Source organism: Oryza sativa, chromosome 2 (genome assembly GCF_034140825.1).
Source record: "Oryza sativa Japonica Group chromosome 2, ASM3414082v1".
Classification (NCBI taxonomy): Eukaryota; Viridiplantae; Streptophyta; class Magnoliopsida; order Poales; family Poaceae; genus Oryza; species Oryza sativa.
The window spans coordinates 2,379,029-2,395,637 of NC_089036.1; the positions used below are offsets into that span (position 1 = coordinate 2,379,029).

At 44.6% G+C, this 16,609-nt stretch overlaps 1 protein-coding gene and 1 long non-coding RNA gene across 2 annotated transcripts; both read left to right on the top strand.

Annotated features, from left to right (window-relative positions):
• The first annotated feature begins 1,800 nt into the window (after positions 1–1,800).
• Positions 1,801–3,673, top strand: LOC107278305 (uncharacterized). Its single transcript, XR_010739693.1, has 3 exons — positions 1,801–2,108; positions 2,968–3,105; positions 3,239–3,673. It is a non-coding gene; the product is annotated as an uncharacterized lncRNA (long non-coding RNA).
• A 2,795-nt stretch (positions 3,674–6,468) lies between these two features.
• On the top strand, positions 6,469–16,322 carry LOC107276917 (nuclear pore complex protein NUP160). Its single transcript, XM_066307186.1, has 7 exons — positions 6,469–6,563; positions 6,649–6,772; positions 6,854–7,018; positions 15,305–15,415; positions 15,528–15,674; positions 15,761–15,934; positions 16,028–16,322. Exons 1-7 carry the CDS (start codon positions 6,469–6,471, stop codon positions 16,097–16,099), a joined length of 888 nt encoding a protein of 295 aa, XP_066163283.1. The 3' UTR covers positions 16,100–16,322.
• Positions 16,323–16,609: the final 287 nt, after the last annotated feature.

A 16,609-nucleotide genomic window follows, 5' to 3' on the forward strand; every position in this document is an offset into this window, starting at 1 on the left:
TTTTCTGATTGTTAGATTTATCCTGGGATTCCTGCTATTTGAGGGTTCTCAAAGGAGAGGACAGCTCTCAAAGCGGAGTGCTTTATGTAGTTAATACCATGTGTTGCCAGTCAGTGGTGAGTATGGGGGTTCTTATAGTGTTTGGTGAGGCTTCCATGTCTTCTCCTACACGTTCAGCTTTCTGCCAGCAGTGAGTGATGAGTCTAGTCTGACTGCATCTTCTTGCACTTTGACAAGTGTGGTCATGCTGTGTGTGATTTTGGGTTGGTTTGTCCCCTATGGTTATGGGGTAGGGTGTTGATTTTGTAGTCATGCTGAGAGAGTGAAGGAGGAAGGCGGTCTCGCCCTGTTTAGATGGGACTAAAACTTTTAAGTCCCTATCACATCGGATGTTTGAAAATTAATTATAAATATTAAACGTAGACTATTAATAAAACCCATCCATAATCTTGGACTAATTTGCGAGACGAATCTAATGAGCCTAATTAATCCATGATTAGCCTATGTGATGCTACAGTAAACATTCTCTAATTATAGATTAATTAGGCTTAAAAAATTTGTCTCGTGAATTAGCTTTTATTTATGTAATTAGTTTTGTAAGTAGTCTATATTTAATACTCTAAATTAGTGTCTAAAGACAGGGACTAAAGTTAAGTCCCTGGATCTAAACACCACCTCAGTCTCTCTGGTTGGCGGTAGAAAGAAGTTTTCTCCAAAGCTAGGGAATTAGATAGAGAACGGTGTTAGAGAGACGGAGGGAGTTTTTTTTTTTTTTTTTTTTTTTTTTTTTTTTTTTTTTTGGGTGTGTGTGTGCGTGTGCGTGTGTGTTTGTTTGTTTGTTGAGTGTGCACAGATGCTTCCTCTGTCCTCCAAGAGTTTATGATACCGGATGGCACCAGCAAAGGTGGTTGCAGCAGCTTGCTGTGATGGTTGCCGTAGGGACCCTAGGGGGAGAGAAGAAGCAGGCCTGGTGGCAGTGGGAGGTCACCACTAGAGGGTAGGACCAAGCTGACCATGGCAGCAGCAGCGGTTGTGGCTTCCTAGGTCCTGGGAGGCTTGCGGTGAGTATCTCACGGCAGTTCCTCTCCTCTGGCAGCAAAGCTCCTCAGCAAGAAGGGGAATGTAACGCCTGCTTGAAGGTATCTAAAATGCGCTTCACTAATCACTCTTCTCATGATTATTGTTATTCCTATTGCAGTATTAATTTGCAGACTCAAAACAATGGATTTTTGCCCAGTTGGTTGGTCATCCCTTTATGACTTGTTGGTGTTTGATCTGTCCAGTTGACTGAAGAGTTGTCTTGATGTGTCTGGAACGTTACAAATGTTTGTTATATTACATGGCTTGCCGATATGTGCTTGAATTCAACAGTTGCTGAATCAATCAAATACAATTGAGCTAAAGTTTGCTCTGCCTGCAGGTACTGTCTGCTTATTAGGTTATATTTTGTGGTTGCTCCAATTCCTATATTGATCTAACTTTTCTTTGGCAGGTACTTGTCGATGCATGGTAGCGAATAATTTTCATATTTTCTTCCATGCTCTCGCGGGGAAAAGGATGTTAACCAATTGGCAGGGACTATGATTAGGTGTGCAGAGAATATGATGTACACTTCTGCTTTATTTGGAATGCACTTATTATCTAGTTATATGCATGGCACCTAGACACATAAAAACTCTGCTGCCTCTTAGCATGTGTCAAAGGTATGTTCATTAGCCCTTTTTTCTTAGGACATTAAACTCATATTATCTGGTTTTCTTGGAACAATCATTAACAAATTGTACTCTGATTTGATATTCAATTAAGGTGTGGTTCATGCAAAAGAAAGCTAGGTAGAGGAATTTAAGTATACAGGTTTATATTTACATGGTTTTTATCATTTTATTTTCTACAGCAAAGAGGCTCTAGAGTGATGCTCTTCACATATTATTAGGCTATCTTAACAAAAAAGCATCTTAACACAACGCTTCCTCGAGTATGTCGATTTGTAGTTCGGTCAGTTCACTCAAATTCACTGACTTCATGCATGGGGACTCGACCATCAATCCTTTCTTGCGACGAGCTGTGACTGGGTGCTCTGGAACCTCCTTAAAAGAAGGGGCAGAGGGGTAAGGTAATCGGAGTAATTACCCGGTATTAAGATATAAGCATAATAAACTGATGCATCTGAAGACACAATCATAAGTATGTTTTTTTCTTACTTTTCAATTTTCCTCGTGCTGTCCTCAATGCTATGTTCTCCTTTTTCCCGAGAGGAGAATGAGCTTATGTTTTAAAGAGTTGAAGATGTTTTGATTCACGTTTTATAAGGGAACTATGTTCCTGCCTCCTGATGTTTCAACATATTTCTTGCTAAAATGCATGCAGAACAACTGTTTCACTTGCAGTATCCTTAGAACACCAGGATGCACACAGATTTCCCTTTTACGATATTATTCAAACTGCTTACTGTATATGCTATCCATAAATTGGGAAGATATCAGATGTCCTGCGTACCGTCATCATTAGTCATGTTCTCACGCACCAATATTCCCATCCTATCAACAGTGTTACTAATTTTATGGTTTTGGCTACATAAAACTTAAAGATTCCAATGGCATCGTGCTTCCTATGGAACATTTAAAGTTATTTTCCCCTTGTTTTAACATTGAAGTTTCAAATACCATCGTGTTTCTGAGAATTTTTTGTTATGCTTCCTTTGCATGATTGCTGAAGGCAGCAGTTGCCTTTATCAGCTCAACAAACAGATATATATGCAGTGGCCTTAAGACTTCCTAACATACGATCTTGGGTATTTGTAAGATATTTGAAGATTTTTCATGTGTGTGTTATTTGCTTATATGGAATACAAGTATGATTTTTCGTCCATCTCTTCTTGTTTGACGCATTGAAGCATAGTTTGATGCAAAAGAAAAAAAGGTGGTGAATTGGTTCATTGATGAATTTCTGTGCCCTTGATGTTTGCAGGCAATCTCTTCAGATGAATGTGTACAAGGTTGGAAACATCATCTGGCAGTAATTTCCTGCATGGGCATGCATGTTGATGTGCAAGAAGCCAAGAACTAGTACATGGTTACTCCATGTTCGGCCAGCAATAATTTCCATGTACAGCGAGCAGTTTTGTTCTACCTCTTTCACAAATTAGTAATCAGAATTGAAATCAATACCCCCACTTGGAAATAGAGGTACCCTATTATCCTAATTTCTCTACATTGCTGTTTTGTTTTCGAGGGTACAGGGGATGAAGTTGTAGTCGCAGACTCACAGTGTAGTCTCGGTGAACTACTACTGCTCCCAGAAGCAGCGGTGCTCAGTGGCAATGGTTGCAGTACCACCAGATATTGTTTTGTACTTGGTGTCACACATGGAAGAGCAGAATAAGAGAATTTCCCAAAATGAAGCGCATACAGAAGATTTTGGGCCCTGTTTCAGCAGAAATGAGGAATCTGGAAGGGGTCGAGAAGAAGATTTTCAGGTTGCTGGGCGCCTGTGCCCCTGTAATGCTTGTTCTGTTCTGTACCTGAATGTTAACGATCAAAAAGAGTATGTTGTGTTTTGGTCTGTTCTTTTAGAAAGCTGGAATCCCCAGCAAAAACATCATGTACCCTGTTATGATTTCAATGAAGGCTCGGCGTAATGCTTTGATCCAAAAAAAAAAAAAGAATAAGAAAAACTCAGATATGAGAGTTTATAATGTTCAGACAAGTTCAGACATTACAGTATTTCAGTATCCTTCTGACGTAGAAGTATCCCATATGTTGCTAATGTAATCTCTGAAGTTTCGCTCTTTGGTCCCTGATATTTTATATTGTCCAGACAAATCATGAAGAGAGCAACCCATCCTCCTACAGTACTGATCAGCCCCTTGAGTACTGGTACTATGCTGTATCCAACCAAATCATACTTTCATGAGAATCATGAATATGTGTGTGTATATAGAAAAGCATATGCACTTGCACCTAAAATCTGGAATGTTGGTGTGCTTTAAGATGTGTGCTATCTAAATGTTCATTGCTCTGTACTTGTGAAGGTTTATACTAGAGAGGCAAAGAAAGTGGTACATAATGTCACTCTGCCTCTGACCTCACTTTCTAAACTTATACATGCTTTAAGATCTGAACAGGCTTATGAATGATCTATAGATTACTCTTTTACCATGTAACTACTAGTGAGATAGAACCATGTAACCACTAAGGCTATTCCCAACCCATGACACTAGACATGGTTTTCATAAACTCCACATCATCAAGAAACTAGTACTAGACATTACTCTTTCAATGCAAACACCACTATTCTATGCTTCAATTTAATGCTACTTATCTCACATGATGTCTTAGATGTTGTGTAGAAATTATGTCTCATGCAAGACATGATTTCCTTCTCTTTCCTCATTTATTCACTTGCCACATCATTTTTCATCCTAGGTGACAGCTTATTTAATGCTATGGACACCATCCTAGTCATTGGGTTGAGAATGGCATAATGAGACGTCTCCTATTGATTCATGTAAAAGAAGGGCTATGAACAACCACGATTATAGTTATTGAAGACATATCTTCTCATTGATTACATAAAAAGTAATGATGGTAAAAGAGTACATAGTAATATCTCTAGTAATCGATAGGTCAGTTGGCAAACTGTAGAAGCACTAATTAGACTATATTATATAATAAACAAAAAAAAAAGCGGTACATTGTCTCTATCTATTATATTATTAAAGGAATAGAAAAAGGAGCCTCCACGTTCGCTCTCAAGGCCTATAAATTCTCACATTAATCGGAGAAAAAGAAAAAGCAGTGTCCATATAGAAATACAATTTAGAAATAGCTGAAATTCGGAATTAAAAAATAAGGAATATTAGAAAAGGAGACTAGAGTCCATATAGAAATACAATTTAGAAATAGTTGAAATTCGGAATTAAAAAATAAGGAATATTAGAAGAGGAGACTAGAGTCCATATAGAAATACAATTAGGAAAGAACTAAAATTCGGAATTAAAAATAAGGAATATTAGAAGTAGAACATAGAGTCCATATAGAAATACAATTAAAAAATAATAGAAATTCGGAATTAAAAATAAGAAATATTAGAAGTAGAGTATAGAGTCATATAGAAATACAATTAAGAAAAAAATAGAAATTCAGAATTAAAAAATAAGGAATATTAGAAGAGGTGACTAGAGTCCATATAGAAATACAATTAGGAAATAACTGAAATTCGGAATTAAAAATAAGGAATATTAGAAGTAGAGTATAGAGTTCATATAGGAATTTAAAACTAACTAAAATTCGGAATAAAAAGGAGCCTCCACGTTCGCTCTCATGACCTAAAAATTCTCCCATTAATCGGAGAAAAAGAAAAAATAGAGTCCATATAGAAATACAATTTAGAAATAACTAAAATTCGGAATTAAAAAATAAGGAATATTAGAAGAGGAGACTAGAATCCATATAGAAATACAATTTAGAAATAATTGAAATTCGGAATTAAAAAATAAAAAATATTACAAGAGGAGACTAGAGTCCATATAGAAATACAATTAGGAAAGAACTGAAAATCAGAATTAAAAATAAGAAATATTAGAAGTAGAGTATAGAGTTCATATAGAAATACAATTAGGAAATAATAGAAATTCGGAATTAAAAATAAGGAATATTAAAAGTATAGTATAGAGTCCACATAGAAATACAATTAATAAAAAAAAGAATTTTGGAATTAAAAAATATTATAAGTAGAGTATAGAGTCCATAAAGGAATTTAAAACTAACTAAAATTCGAAATAAACATAGTAAAATCAAAAGTAGAGTTTAGAGTCCGTATAAAAATACAATTTACAAACAACTAAAATTCGAAATTAAGAAAAACATGGGAAGAAGAGTTTAAAGTCAATATAGGAATACAATTTAGAAGTAACTAAAATTTGAAATTAAAAAGTAAAGAATATTGAAAGATGAGTTTAGAATCCACATAGAAATACAATTAGAAATAATAAACATTCAGAATTAAAAAAAAAGAAATATTAAAAGACGAGTATAGAGTCCATATAGGAATATATATAATTTACAAATAACTAAATTTTGATATTAAAAATAATTAATAACTAACACGTATATAAAATACAATATGAATATTACACATTAGTAGTTTCGTAAAGTTATTGCAAAATTTAAAATTATGTTATCATTGTAATATATTTTAATAATATAATGAGAAAACATATATGTTATTATATGAGAGAAAATATAATGATGCTAGCCGCGCAATTTGCGCGGGCCACCATACTAGTTGTATTTGTAAAGCATAAGACACGAGAATGAAATCCCGGGGACTTATACTGCCAAAAAAAACTAAAAAAGGAGGTTTATTCTTAGCTTCCAACCGCCTTATATTTGGCTGTATTTTTTCTTTTTCTTTTCACACGCAACCATTTCGTCCCCCTCCCCATTTGATTTGAAACCAAGAGAAGCAATGCGGGGGGTGGTCAGGCACCACGGCGTCGGCGTGGTGGCGCGGATCACCGGCGGCCGCGGTGTCGCCGCCTGCCGCCACTGCCGCGGCCGGAGGCGAGATCACTGACCTCCACCGTCCTCCTCCAGCCGAGGGTAATCTGCTGATTGAGTTGGTGCGGGAGTTGTTGGGCACAGCCAGGTACGAGGAGGACTTCCTCCCCGCCGCCGCTGGACTACCTCCTCCCCCCGGTCGCCTCCGCCGCTGCGGCATCTCCTCCGAGGACGCCGCGTTTTGGCGAGCCGAAGCGCTTGTACCAATGCAGGTGCGAACTCTCGATTAATTGTTTGTTGCCGCCGCGCCATTGCCGCCCGCCGTGCCTTCTCCATCTAATTTAACGCTTCAGTTTCAGTTATTGCGCAATCGGCGACGACCTAATGCATACTTGCGTCGGAAGAATTTACTGCTGCCATCTTCCGATGATGCTGCCCGTAATGGCAATGGTAACAGTATTGCCATGGCTCATCAATCCCAGGGGAGTTGCCATTGGGAGACTCTTGAAATATATTTGGTCTGTGCTCTTTGCTTTTTCCTATATTTAATGTTTCTCTGAAATGAACTGTGGAGATTATGGGTACCCCATACCCACACGGCATGGTTATCCGACTAGTTATAGGGGATAACTTATATATATGAAATATGTAACAGATTATGACTTGGGTATTACGTTTCCCTGTATATTATGGAACGGCCTAAAGTCCTGGTTTGATAAGATTGTAAAGTAGATTTAGGAAATCGATACCGTGTTGGTTAAGGTTTCTATCTTGTAATCCTGCCCCCCATCCTATATAAGGTGGGCAGGAGGCCCTCTAGGGGGCATGAGACAACTTGATCGTCAGATCTATACTACACCCGGCGGATTCAAATCCCCAAACAGGAGTAGGGTATTACCTCTCATTGAGAGGGCCTGAACCTGTCTAAATCCTTTGTCTCTGCATCCATCCACTTTTAGGTCTCGTGCGCTACCCCGTTTTATTATTGCCGAATTCATGTTTCGACAGTTGGCGCGCCAGGTAGGGGCTGCGTCGAGTTTTCCGTCGAGAAGTGCGATGGAACTTTGTGCCGGCATCATCGGTGCTACTCTTGTCTTTGGCCGTGATCCTCTCAACAAAAGGGCAGGGTCTTCGTCGCCAAAAATTCTATCTGGATCTGGTCAATCAACCAGGAGATTAATCACCGATCGAATCGATCTACAACCAGCTTGTTACCGTCAATTTTACCTCCGTCAGTGAGATCAAATCCGTCGCTACAATGCTGCCATATCTGTTGGTCCGTCGGTTTCGTCACCAGGGCATGATTTGAAGCAATCAGCAAGCAGCCGCCGCCAAAATCATGCGAAGATCACCGTTGGTTGAGCCTGTACATCACCAAGTCAATACTACTCGGATACGTACGGCAAGACACAAAGTCCAGGATACAAATTAAATATACCTGGTCAAATCTGTGGTCAAGGAAATTAATCCATACACAAATCAGCTATTACATGCACAAAGTGGTCTCCAAACTAATCCGTGCATGTGCTACCGACGATTACATGTCTACACGGCTGCATGACACGGCTGCATGCTACGGTTCATCCATTGACAGGCCTCGAATCAAAGTTGGATCACAAACCAGGTTTATCGTTCTAAATTTTCTTATATAAATTAGAATTAATTCACAGATCACTAATTATTATTTGATCTATTATTTTATACATGTACCGCCGGCCGCCTTCGTCGCTGCCGATTGGTTTCATCGCCTCCACGGTTGGTGTGCGCCGCTGCCGTTGCTGATGGCGATATCGTCTTCACCGCCGGCCTGCCTCCGTCGCCGCCGACTGGTGTCCTCGCCTATACGGTCGGTTGGTCACACCACCGTTGATGGGCATCGTCATCTACACCGCCGGCCTACCTCCGTCGCCGCCGACTGGTGTCCCCGCCTATACGGTCGGTTGGTCACACCACCGTTGATGGGCATCGTCATCTACACCGCCGGCCTGCCTCCGTCGCCGCCGACTGGTGTCCCCGCCTATACGGTCGGTTGGTCACACCACCGTTCATGGGCGTCCACGTCTTCACCGACCGGCTGGCCTTCGCCGACTGGTGTTTCCGCCTGCACGGCTGGCCTATTATGCCGCCGCTGTTGGGCGTCTACGACTTCACCACCGGCCTGCCTCCGTCGCCGCCGACTGGTGTCCTCGCCTATACGGTCGGTTGGTCACACCACTGTTCATGGGCGTCCACGTCTTCACCGACCGGCTGGCCTTCGCCGACTGGTGTTTCCGCCTGCACGGCTGGCCTATTATGCCGCCGCTGTTGGGCGTCTATGACTTCACCGCCGGCCCGCCTCCGTCGCCGCCGAGTGGTGCCTCCGCCTACACGGCTGGCCTATTATGCCGCCGCTGTTGGACGTCTACGACTTCACCGCCGGCCTGCCTCCGTCGCCGCCGAGTGGTGCCTCCGCCTACACGGCTGGCCTATTATGCCGTCGCTGTTGGGCGTCTACGACTTCACCGCCGGCCTGCCTCCGTCGCCGCCGAGTGGTGCCTCCGCCTACACGGCTGGTCTATTATGCCGCCGCTGTTGGGTGTCTACGACTTCACCGCCGGCCCGCCTCCGTCGCCGCCGAGTGGTGCCTCCGCCTACACGGCTGGCCTATTATGCCGCCGCTGTTGGGCGTCTACGACTTCACCGCCGGCCTGCCTCCGTCGCCGCCGAGTGGTGCCTCCGCCTACACGGCTGGTCTATTATGCCGCCGCTGTTGGGCGTCTACGACTTCACCACCGGCCTGCCTCCGTCGCCGCCGACTGGTGTCCTCGCCTATACGGTTGGTTGGTCATACCACCGTTCATGGGCGTCCACGTCTTCGCTGACCGGCTGGCCTTCGCCGCCGCCGACTGGTGTTTCTGCCTACACGGCTAGCCTATTATGCCGCCGCTGTTGGGCGTCTACGACTTCACCGCCGGCCTGCCTCCGTCGCCGCCGACTGGTGTCCCCGCCTATACGGTCGGTTGGTCACACCACCGTTGATGGGCATCGTCATCTTCACCGCCGGCCTGCCTCCGTCGCCGCCGATTGGTGCCTCCACCTACACGGCTGGCCTATTATGCCGCCGCTGTTGGGCGTCTACGACTTCACCGCCGGCCTGCCTCCGTCGCCGCCGATTGGTGCCTCCGCCTACACGGCTGGCCTATTATGCCGCCGCTGTTGGGCGTTTACGACTTCACCGCCGGCCTGCCTCCGTCGCCGCCGAGTGGTGCCTCCGCCTACACGGCTGGCCTATTATGCCGCCGCTGTTGGGCGTCTACGACTTCACCGCCGGCCTGCCTCCGTCGCCGCCGATTGGTGCCTCCGCCTACACGGCTGGCCTATTATGCCGCCGCTGTTGGGCGTCTACGACTTCACCGCCGGCCTGCCTCCGTCGCCGCCGAGTGGTGCCTCCGCCTACACGGCTGGCCTATTATGCCGCCGCTGTTGGGCGTCTACGACTTCACCGCCGGCCTGCCTCCGTCACCGCCGATTGGTGCCTCCGCCTACACGGCTGGCCTATTATGCCGCCGCTGTTGGGCGTCTACGACTTCACCGCCGGCCTGCCTCCGTCGCCGCCGAGTGGTGCCTCCGCCTACACGGCTGGCCTATTATGCCGCCGCTGTTGGGCGTCTACGACTTCACCGCCGGCCTGCCTCCGTCACCGCCGATTGGTGCCTCCGCCTACACGGCTGGCCTATTATGCCGCCGCTGTTGGGCGTCTACGACTTCACCGCCGGCGTGCCTCCGTCGCCGCCGAGTGGTGCCTCCGCCTACACGGCTGGCCTATTATGCCGCCGCTGTTGGGCGTCTACGACTTCACCGCCGGCCTGCCTCCGTCGCCGCCGAGTGGTGCCTCCGCCTACACGGCTGGCCTATTATGCCGCCGCTGTTGGGCGTCTACGACTTCACCGCCGGCCTGCCTCCGTCGCCGCCGAGTGGTGCCTCCGCCTACACGGCTGGCCTATTATGCCGCCGTTGTTGGACGTCTACGTCCTCACCGTTGGCTCACCTTCGTTGCCGTCGACTGGTGTTTCCGCTTACACGGCTGACCTATTATGCCGCCATTAGTGGGCATCTTCGCTTTCACCGTCGACCGCCTTCGTCGCCGCCGACTGGTGTCTTCATTGTTATTGATGGACGACTTTGTTCCCACATTGGCCACTTCTGCCATCACCAAGGGGAATATTATAAAGCTAAGTCATCATTTATTTTATTCTTTATATGATATTTTTCCTTTTCCTCTGCCTCACTACACCAATTGGTCTTCCATTGAGTAGTGAGTCGGGGGCTACAGATGTTATATCATATTTTTCATAATATTTATCTTGATTGCTTGCGACATAATCTGAGTACAAAAGTACCTATCGAGTTATGGAGTTCTATCTTCCTATGCTTTCCGTTTGGTTTGCCAATGGATGGTTGCCTTTGGGCCGATTCCTAGCACCCGGGGGCTCGTTGGATGGACCGAGTAACGCAAGGTGCTAAGTATTATTCGGAATAAATCAAAAGCATAGAGATGAGATAAATTTATTTTCTGCTCTTAATAATTGCAAAAGTACCCGAGTAGAAAATTCTGATCCGTGAAACTTTGTTCCATTAATGACGAACTCATGTCACTCATATGCATGTTTGGGAAGTGCCTAGGCCGACTCCCGGTGCTTGATGGTTATGACTAGTCGGACAGAGTGTTTAAACGTACAGAGTCATCTGCTCGGGGAAATCAAAATTGACAAGAGGAGAAATACATATTTATAAATATTTTAAAATACTTGATTTTTTCTCGAGTATTATATTTATATCAGATACTACTCATCCTATATGTTTGTTCTGCAGGATCCAGATCCAGATATGCATAAAAGGGATTCATGGCTTTAAGCTTATCTCTTACGCTCCAGGAATGGATCAGTCAGAACGTCACCACCGGCTCGCCTCGACCGCCGCCGACTGGTGTTTCCGCCTGCACGGCTGGCCTATTATGCTGCCGTTGTTGGGCGTCTACGTCTTCACCGACCGGCCGCCTCGTCCGCTGCCGACTGGTGTTTCCGCCTGCACGGCTGGCCTTTATGCCGCCGTTGTTGGGTGTCTACGTCTTCACCGACCGGCCGCCTCGACCGCCGCCGACTGGTGTTTCCGCCTGCACGGCTGGCCTTTATGCTGCCGTTGTTGGGCGTCTACGTCTTCACCGACCGGCCGCCTCGTCCGCTGCCGACTGGTGTTTCCGCCTGCACGGCTGGCCTTTATGCTGCCGTTGTTGGGCGTCTACGTCTTCACCGACCGGCCGCCTCGTCCGCTGCCGACTGGTGTTTCCGCCTGCACGGCTGGCCTTTATGCCGCCGTTGTTGGGCGTCTACGTCTTCACCGACCGGCCGCCTCGACCGCCGCCGACTGGTGTTTCCGCCTGCACGGCTGGCCTATTATGCTGCCGTTATTGGGCGTCTACGTCTTCACCGACCGGCCGCCGCATCCGCCGCTGACTGGTGTCACCGCCTGCACGGCTGGCCTGTTATAACGCCAACTGATGCTATCTTCTTCACGGCTGGCTACATCGCTGTCACTACTAATAGGCATCAGTATCTTCAACACAAGCTGCCTACGTTTGTCATGGCTGCCGACTGGTTTCTTCACTTCCATGGCTGCATGATTCTGCCAGTGTTGATTGGCCTTACCATCTTCATCGCTGGTCGTCTCGTCTGCTGCTGACTAGTGCCCTCGCCTCTACGTCTGGTTTATACAGCTACCACTACTGATGGACATCATCATCTTCCGTCGCCGACTGATTATGCCGCCGCCGACTGGTGCTTTTATCTTCACAACTGCGCGTCTTCACTACCGGTTTGCTTCTGTTGCCGCCGACTTGTGTTCACTTCATTACGGCAATACAACTTTGTCATCATGGTGGAGCGACTTCATCTTTATTATCTTCGGCACCGGCAAACTCTATTGTTGCTACTTCGCAAGTTTTACTACTTCACCACCCACGACGTCTTTGTGAACCTCGACATCTCGGCATGCAATGCCATGTTATTTTACTACAACAAGTGGCTCTCCAATATTCAGGATTTCTACTTGGACATCTTCAACACATATCTTCAATCAAGTGATGACTACTCGACAACAAGAAGCTATAATTCTCGACTCTATGTTCAGTTGTTTCCCAACTAATCAAAGAGTCGGGGGCTACACAAATACATGGCTCAAAATTTGACAAGCTTTATGTCAAGATGAAGCAATCAATTAATCAGCCAACAAGTCAACTCTGGGAGTCATCAATTTTGTCTTCGCTTCAGAGCAGTAGGTCAAGATTAAATTTACATGTCTGGGAGTTTGGAGTCATCAACCAATCAACTCATATCAGATTCAATGAGTTGAACAACAGCATATACTTTCCTCCAAGTGAAGCATCTACAACAGTTTGATGGATTATTGTCACTGACATCATCACCAGCACATCTGCTTCATCAGCTCTGACATTCCGCCGTTGCTAATGGATGACTAAGACTTTGCCAACTTGCTATTCCGCCTTCACGGTTGACCTACTATGCAAACGCTGATGAGCGTCTTCGTCATTATCATCGGCTATTACACCGCTATTGACTGGATCACCGACATCGTCATCTTCATCAACATCCTGTCAAACCTCTTTATCATAGCTTACTCTACTGCTATTGATAGGCAACTTCGTCATCATGTTTGATCATCTCTGTTGATGCTTATCATCATTACTGTCGGTTACGTTTGTCGTCGCCGACTATTTTCCTCATCTTCATGATTGGTGGATTTCGTCATCGCCTTTGATCTGCCTCGTCTGTCACCGACTGATTATTTCGCTGCCATGGCTACACAACTTTATCGCTGGGCGCCTTCATCTTCATTGATGGCTGACCTGACTGTTGCCGACTGGTTTCTTCGCCTCCACGGCTGTGCAACTTCATCACTTTTGATTGGTATCACTATCTTCACTACCACCAATATTTTTGCCACCTCTGTTGGGCAATATTATCTCTATATTGGTCGTCTTGTCTCTATGCCAACTGCGTCAGCTACCATCAATGAACAATTGTGACTACGTGCTCAGGGGCTTACTAGCTCAAATACAAGTATTATATCTTCAATTTGGACTTGCTCCGGATATATGCAACATGAATTCATGATCATGGGTCTATTTTATATGCTCAAAGACTGGACTATTTATTATTCCCCGTAAGGGTTATCAACTGAATACTTGCGCCAGTCGGGATTCAATTGTTATATCTATTTTGGAGTATCCCATAAGGGATAATCACTCAGATCACATGGTCTATATCACCCGGGAGCATGTTACATGTGTCATCCTTTAAAGGGTATCGAAGGCATATTTTTTGGCCTAGGCCTAATATGTTTGCAGCCCATATTTTCAGGTGTGGCCTGTCACGTTCTTTTAGGGACTTAGGCACTTTTTGCTTAGGCCAAAGTGCGCGTGATCAAGTGCCCAATACCTTAAAATCCTTTTATACCGCAGTTACTCAACTTTTTAGGAGTTGGTACAATGCATCTTAAAAGGTGTCAAACAGTAAAGCTTTATATAGCTGCCCCGCTGGCTTTTTTATATAGTCATGGTGCTGTTTGGGTTTTTAAGCAATTGATTGGATACAATATCATTGCTTTTTGCCACGTAAGTGTGCATTTTTATTGACCAATATTATGGCTTAGGCTGATTATATATTGTGGTCATTTTTCAGGCGGTTGGTAAATCCTTTATGAGTTTATTTACTCGGATTTTATACCACATATGCCATATATTTCCAGGTGTGGTGGAACCATGTGTCTTCTAGGGACTTAAGCACATCTGTTAAAGCAGTGTGCGCATGGCGTATGCCCAATACTTTGGAAATTTCTTTATTCACAACATACAAGCTTCTTTATAGCTATTTTGCTATGTGAATTTTCAATGATGTAGCCAACTTTAGGTTACACTCATCATATTTTACAAAGCAGTCGGTATATCACTTGGATCATATTATTCAGGGATTCACACCGCATATGCTACATATTAATATTAAGTCGCTTGGTTGACTACAATTATCGAAACCACTCGGTGCATCTAGTCGATGCACCTGACTTTATTTTTCAGCCCTCCACAGTCTTCAGATTTGGTAAAAATACTCGGGAGACCATGGCAAAGATGATTGAAGTACTCGGTTTTGGAGTAATCTAGTTCGAGAGAAGATTATCTTTTCGACTGTGAAGGTCTCAGGGGCTACTGTGGAGATTATGGGTACCCCATACCCACACGGCATGGTTATCCGACTAGTTATAGGGGATAACTTATATATATGAAATATGTAACAGATTATGACTTGGGTATTACGTTTCCCTGTATATTATGGAACGGCCTAAAGTCCTGGTTAGATAAGATTGTAAAGTAGATTTAGGAAACCGATACCGTGTTGGTTAAGGTTTCTATCTTGTAATCCTGCCCCCATCCTATATAAGGTGGGCAGGAGGCCCTCTAGGGGGCATGAGACAACTTGATCGTCAGATCTATACTACACCCGGCGGATTCAAATCCCCAAACAGGAGTAGGGTATTACCTCTCATTGAGAGGGCCTGAACCTGTCTAAATCCTTTGTCTCTGCATCCATCCACTTTTAGGTCTCGTGCGCTACCCCGTTTTATTATTGCCGAATTCATGTTTCGACATGAACTTCTCTGTTAGAGAATCTTGAAGTATTGCATGATACTCGGACAGTTCTGAAGGAGCTTCTCTGTCAATTTCACAAACTACAATTTTTATCTCTGTTCTGCAGGAGAAATACAAAGATTTGCATCCGAGGTTGCCTGTCATTGTTGCGGAAACACTTCTTTACACAGACCCTGAGATTGAGCTACCACTTTGGCTAGTCCAGATGTTTAAGGTGATCTCCTGATGTATATATTCCAATAGTTACACCAACTATTATCTGATTGACCACTGACCTTCCATTTGTACCTTCCATTTGTATCTGATTGACCATTTGAACTATTAGTTACACCAAGGCTGGTAGCAGGATGATTTCATGGGGTATGTCTGGCACAGAGGCAGACCCTGCTACATTATTTAGATTGTACATAAATTATGGACGGCACACAGAAGCGGCCAATTTGCTGGTCGAGTACTTGGAATCATTCGCATCATCGGTAATAGATCAACAAACTCAAAAATCCAATTGCAAGATGTTTGCAAGCACATGCTGACAGTTACACCCTTTGAAACCATCCTGCAGAGACCTGTGGACGTTCTCCACCGCAAAAATATGTCAGCGACCTGGTTCCCATACACTGCCATCGAGAGGCTGTGGTGTCAGCTAGAAGAGATGCAAAATGCTGGCCACAGTGTGGATCAGTGCGACAGGCTCAAGAAGTTGCTACATGGATCTCTGATGAGTCACCTTCAGCAAGTTAGTACTACATTTAATGGCTTCCCCTTTCAATTCTGTATTTGTTTTCTAGATGTCACATGTTGACGACACTCTCTGTTTGTGGGCTTCTAGGTTGTGGTTGATTCAGATGATGTGCTTTCATCGCTTGGAGGAGGGAAAGGAATGGGGAGCCAAAGCAATTGAGATTTTTTTTTCTCTTGTTCTTGAGGAGTGAGCAACTGATATCTCGTGAGCCGTGGATTAGTGTCAGGTTACTGTTGTACTGTAATGTGTATGCAAAAGGTGTATGGCTAATGCCTGTGAGCCATGTTCATCACCTGTTTCTGTAGACAAGGGCAATTTTCCAATTGTAAATCCTTTTAACACTTATGTGAAGAAAAATGCCTCGCTCCTTTGAAGAGTACCAATCTACCAGCAGTCACCAGACACATAGATAAAGTTTACTCGTGCCCGTTTGGGTTGTTTGATGGCAGCGTATCGCCGTTCTCGGAACTCGGCGTCTGGAGTTATGAGGTATTATTTTGTACGGTAAATTATTTAATATAGGATGTTTTCTAAAAATTTCCGTCACAGCGTTCTTCTCCCTCGCCCAATTCAGACAGCCAAAGGCGCCGTTATTCATGATCCATACAAAATAGCCAAAGGCGGTCGGAAGTCGTCTTCTCCTATCACCCTGGGAATGACTCAATAACA

What these genes read in the sequence shown, in the direction of transcription:
- LOC107276917 (XM_066307186.1), top strand. Translation starts at nt 6,469, where the DNA reads ATGCGGGGGGTGGTCAGGCACCACGGCGTCGGCGTGGTGGCGCGGATC. An exon ending in AAGCGCTTGTACCAATGCAG is followed by an intron (nt 6,773 to 6,853) that starts GTGCGAACTCTC and finishes TTAACGCTTCAG; the next exon opens with TTTCAGTTATTGCGCAATCG. An exon ending in AGACTCTTGAAATATATTTG is followed by an intron (nt 7,019 to 15,304) that starts GTCTGTGCTCTT and finishes TCTGTTCTGCAG; the next exon opens with GAGAAATACAAAGATTTGCA.